At 49.0% G+C, this 17285-nt stretch overlaps 1 protein-coding gene across 1 annotated transcript in view; it reads right to left on the minus strand.

Moving 5' to 3' along the window:
* LOC129715979 (autophagy-related protein 16-1-like) overlaps positions 1-14637 on the minus strand; it is a 75602-nt gene extending 60965 nt beyond the window's left edge. The window contains exons 1-5 of the mRNA XM_055665865.1: positions 14619-14637; positions 13823-13958; positions 13273-13397; positions 5573-5651; positions 2557-2641 (exon numbers count right to left, since the gene is read on the minus strand). Of these exons, the coding sequence (XP_055521840.1) occupies positions 2557-2641; positions 5573-5651; positions 13273-13397; positions 13823-13958; positions 14619-14637 (444 nt within the window). The remainder of the gene's footprint in view (positions 1-2556; positions 2642-5572; positions 5652-13272; positions 13398-13822; positions 13959-14618) is intronic.
* Positions 14638-17285: the final 2648 nt, after the last annotated feature.

Here is a 17285-nt window from a genome sequence, read left to right on the forward strand (position 1 = left end):
GAAACATATAAGATTATTAAGGGTTTGGACACGCTAGAGGCAGGAAGCATGTTTCTGATGTTGGGGGAGTCCAGAACCCGGAGCCACACAGTTTAAGAATAAGGAGTAAGCTATTTTGAACGGAGACGAGGAAACACTTTTTCCTCACAGAGAGTGGTGAGTCTGTGGAATTCTCTGCCTCAGAGGGCGGTGGAGGCCGGTTCTCTGGATACTTTCAGGAGAGAGCTAGATAGGGCTCTTAAAGATAGCGGAGTCAGGGGATATGGGGAGAAGGGAGGAACGGGGTACTGATTGGGGATGATCAGCCATGATCACATTGAATGGCAGTGCGGGCTCGATGTGCCGAATGGCCTACTCCTGCACCTATTGTCTATTTTCATATGCTTGAATATATTTTCATGTCCTTAAATAAGCACCAGGAAGTGAAAAGTGGGTCATTAATAAGTAGACTTTTCCTCAAAGCCAGTCTAGTAAAGCTTGCTGGTACACAAAAAAGCTGGAGAAACTCAGCAGGTGCAGCAGCATCTATGGAGCGAAGGAAATAGGCAACGTTTCGGGCCGAAACGTTGCCTATTTCCTTCGCTCCATAAATGCTGCTACACCCGCTGAAGGTCCAGCTTTTTTGTGTACCTTCGATTTTCCAGCATCTGCAGTTCCTTCTTGAACACTTAGTAAAGCTTGTTGCCAGGACTCGAGGGTCTGGGCTACAGGGAGAGGCTGGGCAGGCTTGGACTCTATTCCTGTTGGAGGTTGATGGGTGATCTTGTAGAGGTGTAAAGGATCATGACAGGAATAGTTCAGCTACAGACAATAGACAATAGGTGCAGCATTAGGCCATTCAGCCCTTCGAGCCAGCACCGCCATTCAATGTGATCATGGCTGATCATCCCCTATCAATAACCCGTGCCTGCCTTCTCCCCATATCCCTTGACTCCACTAGCCCCTAGAGCTCTATCTAACTCTCTCTTAAATCCATCCAGTGACTTGGCCTCCACTGCCCTCTGTGGCAGGGAATTCCATAAATTCACAACTCTCTGGGTGAAAAAAAAATTTCTCACCTCAGTCTTAAATGGCCTCCCCTTTATTCTAAGACTGTGTGGCCCCTGGTTCTGGACTCGCCCAACATTGGGAACATTTTTCCTGCATCTAGCTTGTCCAGTCCTTTTATAATTTGATATGTTTCTATAAGATACCCCCTCATCCTTCTAAACTCCAGTGAATACAAGCCTATGTACCGTGATACTTGCCCTAAACTGTATACAACAATGGATTTCACTGTACCTCAGCACAAGTGTAAATAAAGTACCCGAGCCATACCAAACACGGGCAAGTGGGACTCGTGTAGATGAGGCATCTTGATTGGAAAGTAGGGCCAAACAGTCTGTTTCTGTGTTGCAGAGTTTAGTTTTGTTTAGTTAACTGTTCAGTTCAGTTCAGTGATGCAGCGCGGAAACAGGCCCTTCGGCCCGCCTAGTCCGTGCCGACCAGCGATCAACATACACTAGGCACAATTCGCAATTATACCAAAACCAATTAACCTACAAACCTACACGTCTGCAGTTGTACAGGGCCCTAGTGAGACCACACCTGGAGTATTGTGTGCAGTTTTGGTCCCCTAATTTGAGGAAGGACATTCTTGCTATTGAGGGAGTGCAGCGTAGGTTCACCAGGTTAATTCCCGGGATGGCGGGACTGTCATATGCTGAGAGAATGGGGCGGCTGGGCTTGTTCACTCTGGAGTTTAGAAGGATGAGAGGTTATCTCATTGAAACACATAAGATTGTTAAGGGTTTGGACACGCTAGAGGCAGGAAACATGTTCCCGATGTTGGGGGAGTCCAGAACCAGGGGCCACAGTTTAAGAATAAGGAGTAAGCCATTTAGAACGGAGACGAGGAAACACTTTTTCTCACAGAGAGCGGTGAGTCTGTGGAATTCTCTGAAAAATTGTTTCCTCATCTTTTTCACACAGAGTTGTGAGTCTGTGGAATTCTCTGCCTCAGAGGGCGGTGGAGACAGGTTCCCTGGATACTTTCAAGAGAGAGCTAGATAGGGCCCTTTAAAATAGCGGAGTCAGGGGATATGGGGAAAAGGCAGGAACGGGGTACTGATTATGGATGATCAGCCATGATCACATTGAATGGCGGTGCTGGCTGGAAGGGCCGAATGGCCTACTCCTGCACCTATTGTCTATTGTCTTTGGAGTGTGGGAGGAAACCGGAGCACCCGGAGAAAACCCACGCAGATTTCTTGATTTCCTGGTCCTCCAAAATATTCCACATGGAATTTAAACCGGAGGTGTTAGGGGGATGACTTCAGCCAGAAGGGGTTCTTGAGAAGAAGGAGCTACCTTAAATTTAGTTGCATCTGGTTGGATAACTATGGTAGGATTACCCAACCAGGTGACGGGGAGAACGTACACACTCCGTACAGACAGATAGCACCCGTGGTCGGGATCGAACCCGGGTCTCTGGCGCTGTGAGGCAGCAGCTCTACCCGCTGCGACACCGTTGCCGCCCTGGTCGATGAGGGAATGTTCGGCCTCGGATTGACTCACCTCCCCGTTGGTCAACTGCATCTTGGAGAGTTGCTCCTGGTATCGGAGTTGGATCATTTCCGTTGTCTCCGGGTCCGATGGCAGACTGGGAGGAAAGCGAGGAAACGCTTCAGTTTAGTTTAGTTTATGGCCACATGTACAGTGAAAATTCAATAGACAATAGGTGCAGGAGTAGGCCATTCGGCCCTTTGACCCAGCATCACCATTGAATGTGATCATGGCTGATCATCCACAATCAGTACCCCGTTCCTGCCTTCTCCCCATATCCCCTGACTCCGCTATCTTTAACAGCCCTATCTAGCTCTCTCTTGAAAGTATCCAGAGAACCGGCCTCCGCTGCCCTCTGAGGCAGAGAATTCCACAGACTCACAAGTCTCTGTGTGAAAAATTGTTTCCTCATCTTTGGCCTACTCCTGCACCTATTGTCTATTGTCTAAATTCCCCGTTTTCTTAACTGTGGCCCCTGGTTCTGGACTCCCCCAACATCGGGAACATGTTTCCTGCCTCTAGTGTGTCCAAACCCTTAAAAATCTTATGTTTCAATAAGATACCCTCTCATCCTAAATTCCAGAGTATACAAGCCCAGCCGCTCCATTTTATCAACATATGACAGTCCCGCCATCCCGGGAATTAACCTTGTAAACCTACGCTGCACTCACTCAATAGGAAGAATGTCCGTCCTCAAATTTGGAGACCAAAACCACACACAATACTCCAGGTGTGGTCTCACTGGGGCCCTGTACAACTGCAGAAGGACCTATTTGCTCCTATACCCAACTCCTCTTGTTATGAAGGCCAACATGCCATTCGCTTTCTTCACTGCCTGCTGTACCTGTATGCTTACTTTCATTGACTGATGAACAAGGACCCCCAGATCCGGTTGTACTTCCCCTTTTCTGAACTTGACACCATTCAGATAACAATCGGCATTCCTGTTTTTGCTACCAAAGTGGATAACCTCACATTTATCCACATTAAACTTCATCTGCCATGCATCAGCCCACTCACCCAACCTGTCCAAGTCACCCTGCATTCTCGTAGCATCCTCCTCACAGTTCACACTGCCACTCAGCTTTGTGTCATCTGCAACTTTGCTAATGTTACTTGTAATCCCTTCAGCTAAATCACTAATGTATATTATAAATAGCTGCGGTCCCAGCACCGAGCCTTGCGGTACCCCACTAATCACTGCCTGCCATTCTGAAAGGGACCCGTTAATCCCTACTCTTTGTTTCCTGTCTGCCAACCAATTTTCCATCCATGTCAGCACTCTACCCCTAATACCATGTGCATTATTTTTGCCCACTAATCTCCTATGTGGGACCTTATCAAATGCTTTCTGAAAGTCCAGGTACACAACATCCACTGGCTCTCCCTTGTCCATTTTCCTAGTTACAACTTCAAAAAAATTCCAGAAGATAGTCAAGCATGATTTCCCCTTCGTAAAACCATGCTGACTCGGACCGATCCTGTTACTGCTATCCAAATGTTCGGCTATTTCATCTTTTATAATTGACTCCAGCATCTTCCCCACCACCGATGTCAGGATAACTGGTCTATAATTCCCTGTTTTCTCTCCCCGCCTTTCTTAGAAAGTGGGATAACATTAGCTCCCCTCCAATCCACAGGAACTGATCCTGAGTCTATGGAACATTGGAAAACTATCACCAATACATCCACGTTTCTAGAGCCACTTCCTGAAGTACCCTGGGATGTAGACCATCAGGACCTGGGGTTCAGGGAGAGATAGACAGATTCTTGGTCATTACGGGTGTCAGGGGTTATGGGGAGAAGACAGGAGAATGGGGTTAGGAGGGAGAGATAGATCAGCCATGATTGAATGACGGAGTAGAGGAGTTAGGATTAGAATCAGGCCATTCGGCCCATCAATTATGATGAAGGGAAGTTTGGTGCAAGATTAAGTCCGCTTAAAAATAGTCTGAGGGTCACCAATGAGGTAGATGGGAGGTCAGGACCGCTCTCTAGTTGGTGAGAGGACGGTTCAGTTACCCGATAACAGCCGGGAAGAAACTGTCCCTGAATCTGGAGGTGTGCGTTCGTTTTCACACTTCTGTACCTCTTGCCCGATGTGAGGTTATCCACTTTGGTAGCAAAAACAGGAAGGTAGATTATTATCTAAATGGCGTCAAGTTGGGAAAAGGGGAAGTACAAAGGGATCTGGGGGTCCTTGTACATCAGTCTAATAAAGTAAGCATGCAGGTACAGCAGGCAGTGAAGAAAGCGAATGGCATGTTGGCCTTGAAAACAAGAGGAATCGAATATAGGAGCAAAGAGGTCCTTCTGCAGTTGTGCAGGGCCCTAGTGAGACCACACCTGGAGTATTGTGTGCAGTTTTGGTCCCCTAATTTGAGGAAGGACATTCTTGCTATTGAGGGAGCGCAGCGTAGGTTTACAAGGTTAATTCCCGGGATGGCGGGACTGTCATAGGCTGAGAGAATGGAGCAGCTGGGCTTGTACACTCTGGAGTTTATAAGGATGAGAGGAGATTTCATTGAAACATATAAGATTGTTAAGGGCTTGGACACGCTAGAGGCAGGAAACATGTTCCCAATGTTGGGGGAGTCCAGAACCAGGGGCCACAGTTTAAGAATAAGGAGTAAGCCATTTCGAGCGGAGATGAGGAAACACTTTTTCTCACAGAGTCTGTGGAATTCTCTACCTCAGAGGGCGATGGAGGCCGGTTCTCTGGATGCTTTCAAGAGAGAGCTAGCTAAGGCTAAAAATAGCGGAGTCGGGGATACGGGGAGAAGGCAGGAACGGGGTACTGATTGGGGATGATCAGCCATGATCACATTGAATGGCCGTTTTGGCTCGAAGGGCCGAATGGCCTACTCCTGCACCTATTGTCTATTGTCTAAGGCCAGAGGTCAAGATCGGACTGGGATCTCTGGCACAATGAGGCAACAGCACTAACCGCTGCGCCGCCCCCTGGTCACGCGTAACGTTACACACGACAACACATCTTCGTCACGGAGGAGGACGCGGTTGACCGTACCTGGACACAGGATGCAGATAGGGATCACATTTTTCCCGCCAGTGGTGGAGGAAGTTTGATTTCTCCAGGAGCTGGTTGTCTGAATGAAACACAAGAAAATAATCGGCAACAGTCAACGGTGTCGCCATTGTCACCTGACCGCGAAACGGAACGACAAAATTCTTACTTGCGCCCGCGCAACTCCGTAAAACCCGTCGTGAACAACGACAAACATTCTGTCACACGCTGAGAGAATGGAGCGGCTGGGCTTGTACACTCTGGAGTTTAGAAGGATGAGAGGATATCTTATTGAAACATATTAGATTATTAAGGGTTTGGACACGCTAGAGGCAGGAAACATGTTCCCGATGTTGGGGGGAGTCCAGAACCAGGGGCCACAGTTTAAGAATAAGGGGTAAGCCATTTAGAATGGAGACGAGGAAACACTTTTCCACACAGAGAGCTGTGAGTGTGGAATTCTCTGCCTCAGAGGGCGGTGGAGGCCGGTTCAAGAGAGAGCTAGATAGGGCTCTTAAAGATAGCGGAGTCAGGGGATATGGGGAGAAGGCAGGAACGGGGTACTGATTGGGGATGATCAGCCATGATCACATTGAATGGCGGTGCTGGCTCTATTGTCCATCCGAAAAGTCGCCTCATCCTTTTTCTCCGGAGATGCTGCCCGTCCCGCTGAGTTACTCCAGCTTTTAGTGTCTATCTGTGACATGTGGAACCTGTCTACCAAATGCCATGGGTGCCCCTTCACCCTCTCCCCTCCCTCTCACCAAAGGTCTGCACATTCCAGCACAAATACCCCAGAGGACAAGGGGCTGCTCTCGTTGAAACCTTACGCAAAATACATACGTGAATGAACCACCGACTTTTCGGGGCGGGACCCTTCTTTAGGCCGATTTAGTTTGGGGGCAGAAAGCTAGAAAAAAGAGATGGTGACGGAACGGAACAATAGACAATACACCAGGGGTGGGGAACCTGCCACCTTAAGGCCACATGCGGCCTAGAAGGCATTCATAGCGAAAGGATTTGAGTATAGGAACAGGGAGGTTCTACTGCAGTTGTACAGGGTCTTGGTGGAGTGGATATTGCGTACAGTTTTGGTCTCCTAATCTGAGGAAATACATTCTTGCCATAAACGGAGTACAGAGAAGGTTCACCAGACTGATTCCTGGGATGTCAGGACTTTCATATGAAGAAAGATTGGATAGACTCGGTTTGTACTCGCTAGAATTTAGAAGATTGAGGGGGGATCTTATAGAAACTTACAAAATTCTTAAGGGGTTGGACAGGCTAGATGCTGGAAGATTGTTCCCAATGTTGGGGAAGTCCTGAACAAGGGGCCACAGTTTAAGGATAAGGGGGAAATCTTTTAGGACCGAGATGTGGAAAACATTTTTCACACGGAGAGTGGTGAATCTCTGGAATTCTCTGCCGCAGAAGGTAGTTGAGGCCAGTTCATTGGCTATATTTAAGAGGGAGTTAGATGTGGCCCTTGTGGGTAAAGGGATCAGGGGGTATGGAGAGAAGGCAGGTACAGGATACTGAGTTGGATGATCAGCCATGATCATATTGAATGGCGGTGCAGGCTCCAAGGGCCGAATGGCCTACTCCTGCACCTATTTTCTATGCTTCTATGCTATGCTAGGCCATTAAGTGCGGCATTTTGAATGAATCCAAAATTTGGAGAACAAATTATTTTATTTTTATTAATATGTTTTTGTTCGTCTTTTATTATTTTTATTTAGTGAACATATTTAAAATACCAAAGAGTAAAAGAAGATTCAACAAAATAATCTTATATCTAAATGAAGTTTCTTGGATGCGGCCTTATTAGATTAGTTGTTTATTTCAGATATTTCTCTTTTACGTATCGTTAGCTTTTAGATAATGTGTGAAGGGTGCACTGACTGGTTGGCATTTTTTATTTCGTTGTACATGTTTACATGTTATAATGACAATAAAGAACCTATTTTCTATTTTCTTTTCTAGATTACAGCTAATTTAAAGTTCAAAGTAAACTTTATTGTCAATTCAATTATGCAACAGTAGTTACACAGAGGTTTGAAATTACGTTTCCCCATACTCCAAATGTGCAAGTAATATTAAAAACACAGACAGGCAACATACCAATAAAAATAGACAATAGACATTACATTATTTAAAATATTAAAATATTCACAGGGTGCCAAAATGTAGCAAAAACGTTGAGGTATTTTAAAAAGGGTGCAACAATGAAAGGTGCAATATAGAAAAAGTGAAAATTTCATACTGGCGACCTTGAGCCAAAGTTATTTTCACAGTTTGTTTGTCTTTGTTTGGGTACTGTTCATGGAATTTAATGTGGCCTTCCAACATGAAAAGATTCCCCACCCCTGCAATAGACAACAGGTGCAGGAGTAGGCCATTCGGCCCTTCGAGCCAGCACCGCCATTCACTGTGATCATGGCTGATCATCCACGATCAGTACCCCGTTCCTGCCTTCTCCTCATATCCCCTAACTCCGCTATCTTTAAGAGCCCTATCTAGCTCTCTCTTGAAAGTATCCAGAGAACCTGCCTCCACCGCCCTCTGAGGCAGAGAATTCCACAGACTCACAACTCTCTGCGTGAAAAAGTGTTTCCTCATCTCCATTCTAAATGGCTTATCCCTTATTCTTAAACTGTGGCCCCTGGTTCTGGACACCCCCAACATCGGGAACATGTTTCCTGCCTCTAGTGTGTCCAAGCCCTTAATAATCTTATGTGTCTCAATAAGATCCCCTCTCATCCTTCTAAACTCCAGAGTGTACAAGCCCAGCCGCTCCATTCTCTCAGCCTATGACAGTCCCGCCATCCCGGGAATTAACCTGGTGAACCTGCGCTGCACTTCCTCAATAGCAAGAATGTCCTTCCTCAAATTAGGGGACCAAAACCGCACACAATACTCCAGGTGTGGTCTCATTAGGGCCCTGTACAACTGCAGAAGGACCTCTTTGCTCCTAAACCCAACTCCTCTTGTTATGAAGGCCAACATGCCATTCGCTTTCTTCACTGCCTGCTGTACCTGCAAGCTTACATTCATTGACTGATGAACAAGGAGCCCCAGATCCTTGGGTCACACTGTTTACAAAGAGGTATCAACTTCTTTCTCTTTCTTCAGCTCTGCTGGTTTTTGGAGGTAGTCTAGGTACAAGCTGATGGGTATACGTATGGTGAGCGTTTGTCGGCACTGGGCCTGTACTCGCTGGAGTTTAGAAGGATGAGGGGGGACCTCATTGATACTTACAGAATAGTGACAGGCCTGGACACAGTGGATGTGGAGAGGATGTTTCCACTAGCAGGAGAGTCGAGGACTAGAGGGCACAGCCTCAGAATTAAAAGATGCATTTCCTTTTGGAAGGAGATGAGGAGGAATTTCTTTAGTCAGAGGATGGTGAATCTGTGGAATTCTGTGCCAGGCCAAGTCAGTGGATATTTTTAAGGTGCAGATAGACAGATTCTTGATTAGTATGGGTGTCAGAGGTTATGGGGAGAAGGCAGGAGAATGGGGTTCGGAGGGAGAGATAGATCAGCCATGATTGAATGTCGGAGTAGAGTCGATGGGCCGAATGTCCCAATTCTGCTCCTATGATTTCGATAAGTTCAAAGATACAACACGGAAACAGGCCCTTCAGCCCATCAAGTCCGTGTCATACCAGTGATCCCCGCACACTAACACTATCCTACACTGTCACTGGAGACGATTTTTCTTTTTGTTTTACCGAAGCCAATTATCCTACAAACCTGCACGTCTTTGGAGTGTGGGAGGAAACCGGAACACCCGGAGAAAACCCACGCAGGAGAACGTGCAAACTCCGTACAGACAGCACCCGTGGTCAGGATGGAACCCGGGTCTCTGGCGCTGTGAGAGAGCCACACTACCGCTGCTCCACCGTGCCCGCCCCACCTTATGAAACCCCTGGTCTTGTTTGACAAAGACTGGGCTGGCGGCTAGGGGTGGTATGAGATGGCGTGAAGCAGTTCTGACTTGCAGCCTTATGTGTTTGCTTTCATCAAGCAATGTTGCCAAACTGTTCAAAGCTGATGTCTAATGTTTCTGTCACTGGAATGTGGGCCAGACAGGTTGGTTCACCTGTAGAGGCATGTTTAAGAATGAACTGCAGATGTTCGAAAAATCAAAGGTAGACAAAAATGCTGGAGAAACTCAGCGGGTGAGGCAGCATCTATGGAGTGAAGAAATAGGCGACGTTTCTGGAGAAATCAGAAGAAGGGTCTCGACCCGAAACGCCACCTATTTCCTTCGCTCCGTAGATGCTGCCTCACCCGCTGAATTTCTCCAGCATTTTTGTCGACATATAGAGGCATGGGTATTACAGTGTGGAAAGTACAATGTACAGTTGCTATATTTAAGAGGGAGTTAGATGTGGCCCTTGTGGCTAAAGGGATCAGGGGGTATGGAGAGAAGGCAGGGATGGGATACTGATTGGGGATGATCAGCCATGATCATATTGAATGGCGGTGCAGGCTCGATGGGCCGAATGGCCTACTCCGACACCTATTTTCTATCTATGTTTCTATGAAACAGGCCCTTCGGCCCAACTCGTCCACACTGGCCAACATGTCCCAGCTAGTCCCACCTGCCAGCTCTTGGTCCATATCCCTCCAAACCCGTCCTATCCATGTATCTGTCTAACTGCTTCTTAAAGGTTGTGATAGTCCCAGCCTCAACTACCGCCTATAACCATATAACAATTACAGCACGGAAACAGGCCATCTCGGCCCTACAAGTCCCGTGCCGAACAATTATTTTCCCTTAGTCCTATCTACCTGCACTCAGACCATAACCCTCCATTCCTTTCCCATCCTCTGACAGCTCGTTCCATACACTCACCACCCTTTGTGTGAAAAAGTTACCTCAGATTCTTATTAAATCTTTTCCCCTTCACCTTGAACCCGTGTCCTCCGGACAGGCAGCATCTCTGAGGAGAAGGAATGGGTGACGTTTCGGATCCAAACATTCTGAAGAAACGTCACTCATCAGTTCTCTCCAGAGATGCTGCCCGACCCACTGAGTTACTCTAGCACTCTGTGAAACGTCACATGTCCATGTTCTCCACAGATGCTGCCTGACCCGCTGAGTTACTCCAGCACTCTGTGAAACGTCACCTATCCATGTTCTCCACAGATGCTGCCTGACCCGCTGAGTTACTCCAGCACTCTGTGAAATGTCACCTATCCATGTTCTCCACAGATGCTGCCAGACCCGCTGAGTTACTCCAGCACTCTGTGTCTATCTCTAGTGTAAACCAGCATCTGCAGTTTTTCGTTTATACTTTAAACATTAAGGCAACTTTAAGGGGTTGATATTATAAACTGCATATGTTTGCATATTGTGTTGTGCTGCTGCAAGTAAGAATTTCATTGTTCAATCTGGGACACATGACAATAAAACTCTCTTGACTCGTGAGTTGCAATCTTGAATTCCACACCCCTTTCGACCCCTCCCTCTCTCCTTCCCTCCCTCCTTCTCTCTGTCTCACCATCCCTCGCTCTATCCCTCTCTCTCTCTCTCTCTGTCCCATGAAGAGCATAGCCACACTGGACGTGATGGTTTTTGAAGTGTTGCTACCCCCCTCCCCATCCCTCCTCCCCCTCCCCCTCCTCCTCCTCTCCTCCCTCCATCCCTTCCTCCGACAGAGAGCAAAGCCTGTCAGGAGTTGATTGTGGTTTTGAAACAACGCTCCTTCTCTGAAGGAGGACAAATCTCCAGGGCCTGATCAGATATATCCGAGGACATTGCGGGAAACTAGAGAGGAAATTGCGGGAGCCCTGGTTGAAATTTACGAGCCGTCCTTAAATACAGGAGAGGTGACGGAAGACAGGAGGGGGGCAAATATTGTGCCTCTTTTCAAGAAGGGCTGCAGGGAAAATGCTGGGAACTATAGGCCGGTGAGCTTAACATCTGTAGTTGGTAAGTTACTGGAGAGTATTCTGAGGGATAGGATATACAGGCATTTGGATGGGCAAGGGCTGATTAGGGACAGTCAGCATGGTTTTGTACGTGGGAGGTCGTGTCTCACAAATCTGATTGAGTTTTTTGAAGATGTGACCAAATAGGTCGATGAGGGCAGAGCTGTAGATGTTGTGTACATGGACTTCAGTAAAGTGTTCGACAAGGTGCCACATGGTAGGCTGCTCTGGAAGGTTAGATCGCATGGGATCCAAGGAGAGATAGCTGAGTGGATAGCAAATTGGCTCCATGGAAGGAAGCAGAGGGTGATGGTGGAAGGTTGCTTCTCAGACTGGAGGCCTGTGACTAGTGATGGGCCTCAGAGTTCGGTGCTTGGCCCGTTACTGTTTGTCATCTACATCAATGATTTGGATGAGAACATACAGGGCAAGGTTAGCAAGTTTGCTGATGATACAAAAGTGAGTGGTTTTGCAGATAGTGAAGATGGTTGTGAACGATTGCAGCAGGATCTGGATCTGGATCGATTGGCCAGGTGGGCGGAGGAATGGTGGATGGAATTTAATACAGAGAAGTGTGAGGTGTTGCATTTTGGGATGTCGAACAAGGGCAGGACCTACACAGTGAATGGTAGGCCTTTGGGTAGTGTTGTAGAGCAGAGGGATCTAGGAGTACGGGTGCATGGTTCCTTGAAGGTTGAGTCGCAGGTAGATAATCTGGTCAAAAAGGCTTTTGGCACTTTGGCCTTCATCAGTCAGAGTATTGAGTATAGAAGTTGGGAGGTCATGTTGCAGTTGTATAAGACGTTGGTGAGACCGCATTGTGAATATTTAGAATATTGTGTTCAGTTCTGGGCACCAGGTTATAGGAAAGATGTTGTCAAGCTGGAAAGGGTTCAGAAAAGATTTACGAGGATGTTGCCAGGACTCGAGGCTGTGAGCTACAGGGAGAGGTTGAGTAGGCTGGGACTCTATTCCATGGAGCGCAGGAGGATGAGGGGAGATCTTATAGAGGGGTATACAATCATGAGAGGAATAGATCGGGTAGATGCACAATCTTTTGCCCAGACTAGGGGAATCGAGGACCAAAGGACATAGGTTCAAGGTGAAGGGGAAAAGATTTAAAAGGAATCCGAGGAGTAACTTTTTCACACAGAGGTTGGTGGATGTATGGAACGAGCTGCCCGAGGAGGTGGTTGAGGCTGGGACTATCCCATCATTTAAGAAACAGTTAGACAGGAACATGGATAGGACAGGGTTTGGAGGGATATGGACACAGGTGGGACTAGTGTAGCTGGGACATTGTTGGCTGGTGTGGGCAAGTTGGGCCGAAGGGCCTGCTTCCACACTGTATTATTCTATGACTCTACCCCCCACCTCACCTCCTCCTCTCTCCTCCCCCTCCACGTTCTCCCTTCCCCCTCCTCTCTCAAAGACCACAGAAGTTGACGATGATCTTCAGTGTTCCTTCCTCCTCCTCCCCATCCTCTCCCTCCATACTTCCCGTCCCTCACCCCCCCCCCTCACTCATTCCCCCCTCCCTCCCTCAGCCCCCCCCCCCCACCCTCCCTCACCCCCCCCCTCACTCACCCCCCCCTTCTCACTCCCCTCCATTCTCACTCACCCTCCTCCATCCTCTCCCCCTCCTCCATCCTCGCACCCCCCATCCCACCCCTCCTTACCTCCCTCCCCCCCTCCCTCCATACTCCCCCTCCCCCTCATCCCACACACCTCCCCTCCCTCCAACAAAGAGCACAGCCTCACAGGCGTTGATGATGGTCTTGAAGCGTTGCTTCTGTTCGCGGTCTCGGCGGCGGAGTTGCCGGCAGATGTGTGCCCGCCAGCGGGCGGCGGCGGCGGGGCGGGAGAGGGAGCTGGGCAGGAGGGAGCTGGCAGGGAGGGGATGGGGGTGGGAGGGGGAGAGGGGCAGGGGCAGGGAGAGGGGAGGGTAGGGGTGCAGGGAGAGGGAGAGGGGCGGTGCAGGGAGAGGGAGAGGGGGAGCTGGGCGGGAGGGGATAGGGGGTGGGAGAGGGAGCTGGGCAGGGAGAGGGATAGGGCAGGGAGGTGGGGAGGGGAGCGGGGCAGGGAGGCGGGAGAGGGAGGGGGAGAGGGAGGGGGAGCGGGAGAGGGAGAGGGAGGGGGAGAGGGGAATCCCAGCGCCTCGGCCATAGTTGCAACTGACCTGTGGCAACACTCCCCGCTTTGCTACATTGCGTCTGACGTCACCGCGCGAGGGGAGGGAATCCCCGAGCCCTGGAGGCGGGGAACCCCCCCTTCGCAAAATGCAAAATACACCGCTTAAACCCCTCAAGACGGCGAATTTACCCCGTGAACCTCGATGAATGCAGATGGTAAAAGATTCTGGTGGCGTCTGGGGTGGGTGGACAGAGAGAGGCTGTGGGCAGTGGGCAGAGAGGCTGGCGAGAGGCTGTGGGCAGTGCCAGCTTCACCTGCGGGCACAAATGGTCTAAATTCACGTCCAAAAATCGCAGGGTTTTGCTGTTGAAAGTTTTAACCCTTTCCTCTCCGTCTCCCGGGTGGACAGTTCACCGCCCGGCCACATTTGGGGTCACAGCTTAAGGATAAAGGGGAAATCCTTTAAAACCGAGATGAGAAGAACTTTTTTTCACGCAGAGAGTGGTGAATCTCTGGAACTCTCTGCCACAGAGGGTAGTTGAGGTCAGTTCATTGGCTATATTTAAGAGGGAGTTAGATGTGGCCCTTGTGGCTAAGGGGATCAGGGGGTATGGAGAGAAGGCAGGTACGGGATACTGAGTTGGATGATCAGCCATGATCATATTGAATGGCGGTGCAGGCTCGAAGGGCCGAATGGCCTACTCCTGCATCTAATTTCTATGTTTCAACAAAGTTCATACCGCTGGGGTGTAAACTGCCCAAGTGAAATGTGAGGTGCTGCTCCTCCAATTTGCGCTGGGCCTCACTCCGGCCATGGAGGAGGCCCAGGACAGAAAGGTCAGATTGGGAATGGGAGGGGGAGTTGAAGTGCTGAGCCACCGGGAGATCAGGTTGGTTAATGCGGACCGAGCGGAGGATGGATGGATGGATGAATGGGAAGATAAATATGCAGAATTTTTACACAAAGTACTGACCTTCGTGATCAGATCGCATCCATCTGCCAGCAGACCCTGATGGGGCCTGTCCCACTGTTAGAGCTAATTCAAGAGTTCTCCCGAGTTTCCCGGGAGAAAGTAAGCATGCAGGTACAGCAGGCAGTGAAGAAAGCGAATGGCATGTTGGCCTTCATACCAAGAGGAATCGAATATAGGAGCAAAGAGGTCCTTCTGCAGTTGTACATGGCCCTGGTGAGACCACACCTGGAGTATTGTGTGCAGTTTTGGTCCCTTAATTTGAGGAAGGACATTCTTGCTATTGAGGGAGTGCAGCGTAGGTTCACCAGGTTAATTCCCAGGATGGCGGGACTGTCATATGCTGAGAGAATAGAGCGGCTGGGCTTGTACACTCTGGAGTTTAGAAGGAATAGAGGGAATCTCATTGAAACATACAAGATTGCTAAGGGTTTGGACACACTAGAGGCAGGAAACATGTTCCTGATGTTGGGGGAGTCCAGAGCCAGGGGCCACAGTTTAAGAATAAGGGGTAAGCCATTTAGAACGGAGACGAGGAAACACTTTTTCTCACAGAGAGGGGTGAGTCTGTGGAATTCTCTGTCTCAGAGGGCGGTGGAGGCGTGTTCTCTGGATGTTTTCAAGAGAGAGCTAGATAGGGCTCTTAAAAATAGGGGGAGTTCAAGTGCTGAGCCACCGGGAGATCAGGTTGGTTAATGCGGACCGAGCAGAGGATGGATGGATGGATGGATGAATGGGAAGATAAATATGCAGAATTTTCAGGGGATATGGGGAGAAAGCAGGAACGGGGTACTGATATCAGAAGTGGCGGCTTTGCCTTGCAGCTGCAGCTCGCCTGCAGTCCGTTTGTCTTTTCTGTTTTTTGTTTTCTCTTGTCCCGTTGTTGCAGTTTATTTCGGTTTGTTTAGTTGTGTCGAGTCAAGCCAAGTCAAGTTTATTTGTCACATACACATACGAGATGTGCAGTGAAATGAAAGTGGCAATGCTCGCGGACTTTTGTGCAAAAGACAAACAACAAAACAACCGTATGTGTGGGGGTGGGGGGGGACGGGTGTAACATGGTTACTGACTTCCTTCGGGGGGGGGGGATATGCGGCCTTACCCCCCGTCTCCGTGTCCGTCTGCGCTGAGGCCTATCGCAGAGCTGGCGGCCTCCAACTGCGACCGATCTCGAGGCTGCGGAGGCAGAGCCAGGACTTACCAATGCGAGGCTGGCCGACCTCGGGGCTGTGGTTGCGGGGCGACACAACTTCCGACCCGACTTTGGAGGCTCGGCCCGCGGGCCAGTGGACGACATCATCGGGAGCTCGAGTTCTGTTTTCCGGAGCTCCCGCAACAACAGCTGCGTCCGCTGGACTGGAGGACGGCAGCTTCGACCGACCCGGGCCACGGAGTTTGAACCAGCCCGTTTGCGGAGCTCGGATTCAGCCGCGGGACTGACCTACCATCACCCGGCGGGGTCACAACATCGGAGGCTTGGATTGCCTCAGCACAGAAGGAGAGCAAGGAGGGAAGAGACAATGACTTTGGGACTTTAAACTGTGTTGAGTGTTTGTTATTTAATCTATGTTATGACTGCAGGCTAAACCATTTAGTTGCACTGAAAAGTGCAATGACAATAAATTGAATCCAATCAAATCAATTGGGGATGATCAGCCATGATCACATTGAATGGCGGTGCTGGCTCGAAGGGCCAAATGGCCAACTCCTGCACCTATTGTCTATTGTCTATTGTCCTCTTCCTGGGTCAGTAACACCTGCCTGGTGGGTGGTGATGAGGGTTTTGCCCTGCCCCTGCGCTGAAGGGGCATAACATAACAAGAGGATTTCAGTATAGGAGTAGAGAGGTTCTTCTGCAGTTGTATAGGGCTCTGGTGAGACCACATCTGGAGTATTGTGTACAGTTTTGGGCTCCTAATTTGAGGAAGGACATCCTTGTGATTGGGGCAGTGCAGCGTAGGTTCACGAGATTGATCCCTGGGATGGCGGGACTGTCATATGAGGAAAGATTGAAAAGACTAGGCTTGTATTCACTGGAGTTTAGAAGGATGAGGGGGCATCTTATAGAAACATATAAAATTATAAAAGGACTGGGCAAGCTAGATGCAGGAAAAAATGTTCCCAATGTTGGGCGAGTCCAGAACCAGGGGCCACAGTCTTAGAATAAAGGGGAGGTCATTTAAGACTGAGGTGAGAAAAAAGTTTTTCACCCAGAGAGTTGTGAATTTATGGAATTCCCTGCCACAGAGGGCAGTGGAGGCCAAGTCACTGGATGGATTTAAGAGAGAGTTAGATAGAGCTCAAGGGGCTAGTGGAGTCAAGGGATATGGGGAGAAGGCAGGCACAGGCACAGGCGGGCACCACCATTCAATGTGATCATGGCTGATCATCCCCAATCAGTACCCCATTCCTGCCTTCTCCCCATATCCCGACTCTGCTAATTTTAAGATCTCTCTTGAATGCATCCTGAGAACCGGCCTCCACCGCCCTCTGAGGCAGAGAGTTCCACACTCACCACTCTCTGTGAGAAAAAGTGTTTCCTCGTCTCCGTTCTAAATGGCTTACTCCATATTCTTAAACTGTGTGGCCCCTGGTTCTGGACTCCCCCAAACATTATTATTATGTAAAAGAATATGTGTGTTATGATTGTGTTTATAGTTTGTTTGGTTG

This window comes from Leucoraja erinacea, unplaced genomic scaffold (assembly GCF_028641065.1).
Source record: "Leucoraja erinacea ecotype New England unplaced genomic scaffold, Leri_hhj_1 Leri_156S, whole genome shotgun sequence".
Lineage (NCBI taxonomy): Eukaryota > Metazoa > Chordata > Chondrichthyes > Rajiformes > Rajidae > Leucoraja > Leucoraja erinaceus.